Below are 10612 nucleotides of genomic sequence, written 5' to 3'. Positions count from 1 at the left end.
TGGTGTTAGGTGATGCATCATAAACAAAAGCCAGGTTCACTGGAAGTGTTGTAAAATGACCTTCAGGCTATGTGTGCAAGCTGCACAGAAAGCATGCATGAGTTTCCTGTTTACCTTGGATCTCATCTCCTCAGTCTCTATACCAATATAATGAAATAGTAACTTGGTGGAAGAGGAGAAATTGTTACACAAGATAACATGTGTGAATATCAAAATAATCACGCTGGATGAAAGAAGTCAGGCCTCCCCTCACCCCCGAGAATACGATTCCATTTACCACGACTTCTAAAAGTGCAAAATACCTTATAGTAACAGAAATACCTTATAGTAACAGGCAGAGTGGTGGATGCCTTAAGATGAGCGGCAGGGGCAGGTAATGGCTTGCCAATGCCATGAGGAAATCTTGGTTGGGCAAGAGTTATCTGATGGCTTCACACTTTGACCAGAGCTTATTAAACTGAATATTTCAAACAAGTGGTACTATGTTCAAGTGTGTCTCAACATAGCTTTTAAATTTTATTTTAATATATTTTATTAATTCTTTGAGAATGACAGGATTGCGCTGATCATATTCACCCCGATTCTTCCCCCAACTTCTTCCAGATTTACCCCCAACTCCCTATCCTCTCTGCTTTTCCAACTTCGTGTCTTCTGGTTTTTTTGGTTTTGTTGTTTTATTTGTTTTTCAATAATCCAATATGTCCAATATATGCAGTCTGCATACTCACTGGTGTGGGGCCATCCCCTGGACGATGGCTCAAACCAGGGTCACATCCTCAAGAAAACTGACTCTTCTGCCCTCAGAAGCCACCAACTGTCAATAGTGCCTCCCTCAGTGGCCGGGCTCATGAGCCCCTCCCTGTGACCAGCTGGAATGCTGTCTGGCTTGATTCTATGCATACAGTCACAGCTGTGGTTTTGTGAGTTCATGAAGCGTCCAGTCATTTCTCTGGCTCCTGGAATCTTCCCACCTCTTCTTCTCGAATGATCCTTGAATATTTGTAGCTGCACACTGCACTGACACTTCTTCTCTATCCTTGACCAGTTGTGAGTCTTCATCAGCCATTGCCCACTACACAGAGAAACTTCTCCGGTGAGGTCTGAGAGATGCAGAAGTCTATGGGTCGAGAAACAGGAATTGAGAGGACAGAATATCAGTAGGAGGCTCACCTCTGGGGCCTGTGAGCTTCCCAACCATGGACTCTTGGCTTGATTTACAGTGCCAGGCATGTGTTTCTGCCCATGGAGTGGACAGTGAAGCTGTTATTAAAGGCTGTCACACAGGATTAAATACACACAGAGACACACACAGAGACACATACATACACATATATAATTAAGTTAACCTTGAACTTACTCTTGGGCATTTTCCTCTTGAACATTTATCTCAGAGAATTGAAAACAAAAACTGCACATGAGTGTTCAAACGTAGCTTTATTCAATTTAGTAAGAAAACTTAGAAGCAACTCAACTGCCCTTCAGAGGGTGACAGATTAAAGAAGCTCTGATTCTCCACACAATGGCCGACCACTGAGCGGTGAAAGGAAGGGAGATTGCCAGAGCCAGGCACCTGGGAAGGGTCACAGGGGCTCTGTGGGGACGAAGAAAGGTCACACGCTGTGTGATTCCACTTACCTAACATCCTCAAATGGGAGTTGTGGAGAGCAGACTGGTGACTGTCAGGGGGCAGGGACGTGTTAGGGAGGTGTGACTCTAATGCTGGAGTTTATTTTTTGATACAGCCTTTCCATATGCTGATTTTTGCAATGGTTATATGATCTACATGTGGAGCCAGGGTGTGTCAGTGCATGTAGATACTATTAAAAACTGAATAAGGTCTAGATTTTACTTAATAGCATTTTCCCAATCTTAGCTTCCTGGGGTTGATATTTTATTGCAGTCATATTAGGTGTCACTTATGGGGGGAGGTGGGTTTGAGGAACTCTACATTGTTTTTTAAAACTTCTTGTGAGGATATTTTTTTAATTTAAAAATTATTATTATGGCGAGCAACCTACCCCTGGCCTATGTCTCCAACCACTTAAAATGAAAATGATTGTAAGTTAGTAAGCAAACATAAGGGGAATAAAAAACTGTACTGGAGACTTGAGATGGGGCTGGCTAACTTGAGGTTCTTTTAAAAGTCACTTTTCTAATCTTGTGTGTGTGTGTGTGTGTGACAATTTGGTTCCTTGCTTTCACTATGTGGATCCTGGGGATGAACTCAGGTTGTCAGGCTTGGCCACAGGACCCACCGGGCCATCTGGCCTAATTTACAGCTTTTTTTTTTTTTTTTTTTTTTGGTTTGTTTTTCATTGTTTGTTTTTTTGAGGCAGGGTCTCACTATATAGCTCTAGCTGGCCTCAGACTCACTATGTAGATCAGGGTAGCTTCCAACTCCCACAGATCTATCTGCTTGCCTCTTGAGTGCTGGGATCTAATGTGTGTGTCACTATACCAACTTAATTTACAGCTTTTTATTTGTTTGTTTTAGTTTTTTTGAGACAGGGTAACCCTGGCTGTCCTGGAACTCACTCTGTAGACCAGGTTGGTCTCAAATTCAAGAGATCAAACATGCCTCTGCTTCCGGAGTGTTGGGACTAAAGGCATGCACCGTCTCTGCCTGACTAATTTACAGTTTTTTAAGTGACATTTTTTCCCTAAATGCTTTAAGTATCTGGTATAAGAGACAAAGAACCAATGAACTCATGACTCCCAATGTTAAATATAATCAGGAAACCAAAAATATTGAACAAGTTTATGGATATGTGGTACTCCACTGGTCTCATATTTTCAAGACCTAAGCCATTAGAATATGAGTATGGGAGCAGACTCCTGTCTTTATAATTCCAGCACCGACCATAGGGCCTGGTTTACTGCAGGAACACAGGAGGCTTTGGGTAGCACGCATGAAGGGAGTATGAAGAAGGGTAAGGAAAAGGCGAGGATCTTTGCCAGCTTTGAACAGTGTGTTCTTCCTTGTATCAGTTTTGAAGACCATGCTTAGCTTCTGACAGATCAGTGTATAGGACCTTAAGGAGGGGGTGGGCAGGAATGGAAACCATTGCTGTGACTAGATTCTCATTTCACCAGGGACAAAGTGCCTGGCTGAGCATGACTCCAGTCTGGAGTCAGGCTGGGAATGGGGTTCTGCAAGACTCCATGAAGTAGCCCGTGTACTAGGGAAGACTTTAGAGTTCAACTTTTTGGCTTCTGCAGGCCACACTGGACAAGGAAGAGCTGTCTTGGGTCACACATTAACAAACTTTAATTAGAGCTGTGAACAGAAATAAGACCTATGTATAATTTTTGTGATGTCTGCCACCACAGATAAGTATTATCCTAAAGATGGGCTGCCCTGTTTAGAGAAGTCTTTCGAAATCTTAAAGTTTGTGATCACTAATAAAGAAAATGGACATGAGTAGTGAAAAAACTTAATTTTTTTAAAAATGTATTTTAAAATATATAGTTAATTAACACTCAGGAGGTAGAAGCAGGCAGATCTCTGTGAGTTCGAGGCCAGCCTGGTCCCCAGAGTGAGTTTCAGGACTGCCAGGGCTACACAGAGAACCCTTGTTTCAGAACATATAAATACATTTAAAATACTTTAAAGTAAAAGAAAAAAGGGCTCTGTAAAACTAGTGATGTATTCCCTGCTGTTTCTGAGAAATGAGAGCACGGCTCTCCCATTGATGGGTACAGGGCTCTCCCATTGATGGGTGTAGCTGCAGTTCTTGGTGAGCTCTGAAGGCGTTCTCAGAGGATGCTTTGACTCTGGTTTTACCCTTTGTGTGCCTCATTCCTGAAAAGAGTTGTTCTCAAATGTGGCTGCTGTCAAAAGACAAGGGCGTGAATGAAGCATGGCTGAGACGGGAATGACGTTTGTTCTGAGGTAGGCAGAATTGGATAAGTGTTGGAAAGGGCTATGATTACACCTATTGGTAAGTTGAATGTCAGACTGGAGCTTTAGGCAGTCTATTTGAAAATTGGCAGGTAGAGGATTTATGTCAATTGAAAATGGAGCAAAAAAAAAAAACCCATATCAAAGTAGCAATTATTTCCCAGAAATCTTATTTTTATATTATTTTTCAGATTTATTTAGTTTATTCTATATGTATGGGTATTTTGCCTGCATATATGTCTGTGTACCACATGCATGTCTGGTGACTTGAAGGTAGGAAGGGGGTGTCAGGTTCCCTAGAACTTGAGTTACAGATGGTTGTAAGCCACTATGTGGGTGCTGGAAACTGAACCGAGGTCCTCTGCAAGAGCAGCAAGTGCTCTTCGGTGCTGAACCATCTCTCCAGCTCCATATTTCCCAGAAATCTTCAAATCTGTTTTCAGATTCATAAATGAAATCAGAAAGCACGGTTATATATTTTCCAAGGTTCACAGGGCTGTATTTAGCCAACATGCTGAAATGTGTAAACTTCTTTGCCTTCATATGGGATTGCCAGATTTCAGTTTCGCTTGAAATGCTTGCTATGGTTTATATTTTAATATTATATAGATATGATTATATTAATCTTAATTTATATTGATAAGTTGGTTTCCACCTTGAAGACACATGTTCAAGACCCTCAAGTTAGCAGAACCCACTGAAAAATGCAAAATCTCCAAGTCTGTTGTTATCATCTGTTTCTGGCACAGATTTTGTTTTGAAACCATAAATAATTCTGTAACATGTTACAAATCATAGAATCTTTTCAACATTTGGCCTTGACTTAACCATCTTTTGAAAAGCAAATGACGTCACCATGAATGATGGCTGCATCATCACATGAAAGGACCGGTTACTGCTATCCATGCGCACATGGGTGCAGGGCTATCCACTGAAGCATGAATCAGGAACCACAACCCTGAAGTACACTTATGGTCCCTCCCCTGACATCTCCCTAAGTGTGAGTTTTAGGCAGAAATTGAATTGCCTTCTATTGGCTTTAGGTCACTTCTTTACTTATCATTCCTGGGGGGTCCATGAGTGACTCTGTCAGACATGTTAACACTAGACAAAGAAAATAACTTTAACATATATATTTGACCACTTCATACAAACCTTTAATTTATTGTCTTTTAAGAATGTTTTTAAAAGTAATTTACTGTGTGTGCGAGCCTGGGTGTATGTATGCTCACCTTTGTGAGCCACCACGTGGGTGCTGGGAACTGAACACATCCACATTAAACAAATAAATAAAAATTTAAAAAGGGACTGGGGAAGGTTTGGGGAGGTTGTAAATAGACTTAGACATTTTCTTAATCATCACAAAAGAATTCTGGAAACAAAAACTAATTCATAAAGGCACAGTAAGAATTATTTCATTCAATACTACAAAAAGGAGTTAAGACAATATGGAGTTTTCTAAAATATCTAGGGCTTCTCAAAATGTTAGAACAGTGACTATGTATGCAAATATCAAAACTTTCTCCTTCCAGGATACTTTGAAGAGTGTGGGAGGAGTTAGTATTGGTAGCATGGCCAACTTCACCAAGAAGCAGCATACCAGCTTATCCATTGTTCTTGCTCATACCTCTCCTCCATGTGACTTCTTGGCTTTGAAACAGTATAAACCTGATTCAAGCTGATCCTACTTCATTTTTCAATGACTTCCCCTTCTCTCTGTGTGTGTGTCTTCATGTTCCACATTTTCTCCTACAACCCTTTACACTAAGGCTTGGCTACTTGAGTTTACAGGATTCAAAGATTTTTTTTTTTTTTTTTTTTGGTTTTTCGAGACAGGGTTTCTCTGTGTAGTCCTGGCTGATCCTGGAACTCACTCTGTAGACCAGGCTGGCCTCGAACTCAGAAATCCACCTGCCTCTGCCTCCCGAGTGCTGACTGAGCAGATGCACCGATATCTGGGGGTATTTTCCCCCTAAGAGATTCATTGAACATAAAATGGAGACTATGGATACATTGAACATAAAACAGAGGCTATGGATACATTAAACATAAAATGTAGGCTATGGATACATTGTACATAAAATGGAGGCTATGGATACACTGAACATAGGGGGCTGTTTGCCTTCCTGACAGCTCTCGTCCATCATCTTAACCTTTCACATCATTTCCTGAAGCCACTTCATCCTCCGTTGAAAATGCCAACCTAAAAATAAGCAATCACACTGAAAAGGATCCAGATGGAAACAGGAAAGCGTGTACACACTCATTCAGTCCGAAGAACCTTGTCTATATTTGTCATCCGACTTACCTTGTTTCTCTTCGTTTCTGCCTCAACAAAGAGGGGTGCAGGAGACCCTCAGAATTGTTCTGACCCCCTGAAACAAAATTCATTTTTCAAGGCTTCTGGTTCCAGGTGGTAAGCATTTATTATGGACCTTTAGAAGTCCGAGAATATATTGAAAATGCATGTGAGTAATTTATATGTCTTATTTAATTGAACTGAGATTTCAGCTAATTATGTGTATTCTTAAGCAAACTTTTTGTTTCAAGCTAGGAAGTGAAGGCTGCTTTGAGTTCATAACTTGGCAAATTCCCTAATTCTTTGGCTTTAAGAACGTGGAAGACTTTCTAAGACAGGGCTGCAGCTTCTTAGACACAGAAAACCAGGGCATGAAAATTATGAGCACAATATGAACGCTGTAAATTATAAGCAGAGTGAGAAATGCAAATTCCAGACTATCCTGGATCTGTAATAAATTGATATTTTTAAAATTCTCTTTTTAGAAGAGAGAACAACACGCACGTATACACACGCACATTTCTATTAGTGGGGACTTTGTGCTTGTTGTCAGAGAATCTTTGATGTCAGTACACATTCCTCTCAAACACCCACATCTTTCTTATCTATAGTCCTGTCTAAGGGCAACTGGCATCCAGAATGAGAAATGTGAGACACCACAAGATGGTGAATCACTACAGGAAAAAAATAACTTACATTTTATACCAAGGAAGGCCATTTTCTGTGTCATATTAGAACATTTATCAGAATAAAGAATTGAGATTAAAAAGCATTTGCTGAATAAATTATGTTTTAAGTCATGGAGGGCCTGTTCTCTAAGCAAAGTATTATAAAAAAATAGCTCAAGCCACTCCCCAATGGATACCAGTACTTGCTTGGGAGGCAGAGACTGGAGTTATCTCTGTGAGTTCAAAGCCAGTCTAGCCAACATATTGAGTTTAAGAACAGCCAGGGCCACATAGAGAGGCCTGTCTCAACAACAACAAAACAAAAATATTGTTTAAGTTCAATACTTAAACCTTGATAGGTTTAATTTCACATGAATTATGGTCCATGATTTTGGCTTCTCTTTTGCTCCCTAAATCTCAAAGCACAGATGCTGCAAGGGTACTTAAACTGTTGTATTTGAACATGTTGAGCTGAAAACTAAGAGAACACACCTTTAAGTGGTTTGAAGGGGAAGAATGCACAGTCTCTCAGTCCTCTCTGTTCAAAGTCTGGCACCTAGATCTTGTTCAAACCAAACTTCTGTCAAAGATGGATGCGCCTCTCCACATTTTGGCTCTCTGAATTGTGAAGTGCTGACATGAGGCTAGAGGGGAGCTGTTCATTCCCTGCCAGGCACTTTTCTTTTCGTTTTTCCTGTTGCCTCAAGTTTATTTTACTTTGGTAACACAGCAATTTACCCACACCTCCCCGCTATTGGCTGAATGTGTTTTCTGTCCCAGCAGTCCATATGTTAGGAGCCTGGTTCTCAGAGGGGTCATCCTGGGCAGAGACAGAACCCCTGAGAGGCGGGGCTGGCAGAGGGAGGCGCCTGTACCTCTGGGGGTGTGCTGTATAAAGGGATTGAGGTTTTTCTCTGCAGCCCTGGGAATTCCTGGGATGAGAGGATGGGGGTGGGGGTGTCCTTTAAGAAGCCTAGCTCCTCCCCTTTCCCTCTGACTTCCTGTTGTCTTTGTGGTGCTTTCTCTCCGTAACATTCTCACTATAATTTGTAGCAAGGCCCCCATTAGAGGCGGAGTGGGGCCCATTCAGTCATATACTGTGAACCTTCAAAACTGTGAACTAAAACCTCTTTTCGTCCTAAGCTATTTGCCTTGGGTACTGTGTTATAATGATAAAAAGCTTATTATTCACGCCTCTGTGCGATCACAAACTTTCTGAGTTTGAGGATCCTTCCTGTTTTATGTTCCCTGAAGCAACGCAGATAAGAACACATTGTATTTTGTAAAATACATTCACAGCTCTCCGAGTTTGCTTTCTGTTGCTGTGATAAACCGAAGGTAACTTGGGAGAAAAGGCTTATTTTCTCTTAGACTTTACAGCCCACCATAATGGAGGGGACAGGAACTCAGGGCAGGAGCTGAAGCAGAGACCACGGAGGAGTGCGGCTTACTGGCTTGTTCCCTTTGGCTTGCTCATCTACCTTTCCGCTAAGGTCCTGGCTCATTGCTTAGGAATGGCAGTGGGCTGGGCCCTCTGTGGTAGCTTAAGTAGGAATGACCTCCATAGATGCCTGCTTGTGTTTGGATGCTTGGCCAAAGGAGCAGCACTATTAGGAGGTGTGGCTTTATTGGAGGGGGCGTGGCCCTGTTGTAGGAAGTGTGTCACTAAGTAGGCGGGCTTTGAGGTTTCCTAGTGCTCAGGCTCCACCCAGTGTGGAATGTGTCTCCTCCTTGCTGCCTTTGGAACAAGATGTAGAACTCTCGGCTCCTCCAGCACCATGTCTAGCTTCATGCTGCCATGCTTCCTCCCATGATAATGGACTAAACCTCTGACACTGTAAGATAGCCCTAATTAAATGTTTGCCTTTGTAAGAATGGCCTGGCTGCTGGTATCTCTACACAGTAATATAACCCTAACTAAGACATTTTCCTACATCAATTGGCATCAAGAAATGTCTCCGCAGACATGTCACAGGCCAATCTGATGGAAGCAATTTCTCAACTGAGATGTTCTCTTTCCAGGTGTGCCTAAGCTTGTCAAGTTGACAACCAGCACACCTCTTTTTTTTTTTATTCTTTATAATCACATCTATTAGTATCTAACATAGTATAGCTCACCAATAATAAGGATTTGAAGATTAATTTGGGGGGGTTGGCTGACTGACTAAATGAGCAAATGACAATATGAAAATCCAATGATTTTCCTCTTATTCTTCATGGTATCTAGTAGAGAGAGGCTCAGAAAACATCACCTCTTAAAGGACATTTGCTGGAATGGAACCTGGCAGGTTCCTCAGCTCTCTGCCCATCAAACACAAACACTACCAGTTCTTCCATGTGCCCTGTGGCATCCTGGTAAGATGCTCCAGAAAGGGGGCTGGAGAGATGGCTCAGCGGTTAAGAACACTGACTGTTCTTCCAGAGGTCCTGAGTTCAATTCCCAGCAACCCCATGGTGGCTCACAACCATCTGTAACAGGATACAATGGCCTCCTCTGGTGTGTCTGAAGACAGCAACTGCGTACTCATATACATAAAATAAATACATGATTTTTAAAAAGAGCTCTGGAAAGTTTCTTTAGGGAACTATGCATTTCTACTCCTTTCTCAAAAGGTGTTTCAGGGCCGGGCGTGGTGGCGCACGCCTTTAATCCCAGCACTCGGGAGGCAGAGGCAGGCGGATTTCTGAGTTCGAGGCCAGCCTGGGCTACAGAGTGAGTTCCAGGACAGCCACGACTACACAGAGAAACCCTGTCTCGAAAAGCCAAAAAAAAAAAAAAAAAAAAGGTGTTTCAGGCCTGGCTTGTGCAGGGTGCTGAAACTACCCTACCATTTGGATATTAAGATCAGCAAGCTGCAACAAGGTTCAGCTCCCACCCCCACCCACATTTCCACTCCCACCCAGCAAGCAAGAGGCACTAAAACGAGTTGTGGGACCATCTAAACCAAAGAACTAAAATCGGGCATTGTACTTTGTGAATTATGCCACATGAAACGAAGCAAGGCATTCTACTTTCAAACGGGAAGTTCTGCAAGCCTTTTAAAGGCTGCTTTAATGACTGTCATCTCTGGTGGGATAAGGATGTAACTTTTAGGAGACAAAGCAGACTTTTGCTTTTCCATGTATGAGGAAACATTTTAAATAAGCCACTCTCTCATGAAAGACATTTCGTTTCTTTGGTCACTTTCTGTGGCAGGAGGCCCAGGCCACTTGCTTGTCCCCAGTCCTTCATTCTGAGACAGTCCCAAGTGAAGTTGGGCTTCTCCAATTCCATGCAATGGTGCAATGCTTTGCTTAGATCATTTACCAACTGCTAGGCCCCCCCTCCCCCGCCCCCAGAGTCTCACTATTTCAGTATAAAGACCAGAAGAACAGGCCCTTGTTCCCAGGCAGGAAAACACAGAAGCTTCGTTTGTTTATTATTTTTAACCATTATGCATTTGTGTGCCTCATAGCTTCTTCAGTGATTGTTCAGCTCTGAGTGGATTGGCATGTGACCTAGGTCAGCTGCTCATCCCCTGGGACATGACAATCCATAAAATCCCCTTAAAGTTCAAGCTTCAAACTCAAATCCACCAGCAAATAATCTCCCTTCTTCAAATATTCTTTCTACCATGGAGAAAAAAGTTCTCAGCTGTCAATCTCTCTCTCTCTCTCTCTCTCTGTTTTGTTTTTTTTTATGTATATGAGTGCACTGTCACTGTCTTCAGACAGACCAGAGGAGGGTATCTGATCCCATTACAG

The 10612-nt window shown here is 42.2% G+C and overlaps 1 protein-coding gene across 1 annotated transcript in view; it reads right to left on the bottom strand.

Annotated features, from left to right (window-relative positions):
- Positions 1 to 768: 768 nt before the first annotated feature.
- LOC110311189 (uncharacterized) overlaps positions 769 to 10612 on the bottom strand; it is a 50293-nt gene continuing 40449 nt past the window's right edge. The window contains exon 3 of the mRNA XM_021184433.2: positions 769 to 1117. Coding sequence (XP_021040092.2) covers positions 769 to 1117 — 349 coding nt within the window. The remainder of the gene's footprint in view (positions 1118 to 10612) is intronic.

This window comes from Mus caroli, unplaced genomic scaffold, assembly GCF_978045245.1.
Source record: "Mus caroli unplaced genomic scaffold, Mus_caroli_1 scaffold_17, whole genome shotgun sequence".
NCBI lineage: Eukaryota > Metazoa > Chordata > Mammalia > Rodentia > Muridae > Mus > Mus caroli.
This window is presented reverse-complemented; position numbering and strand designations above follow the sequence as displayed.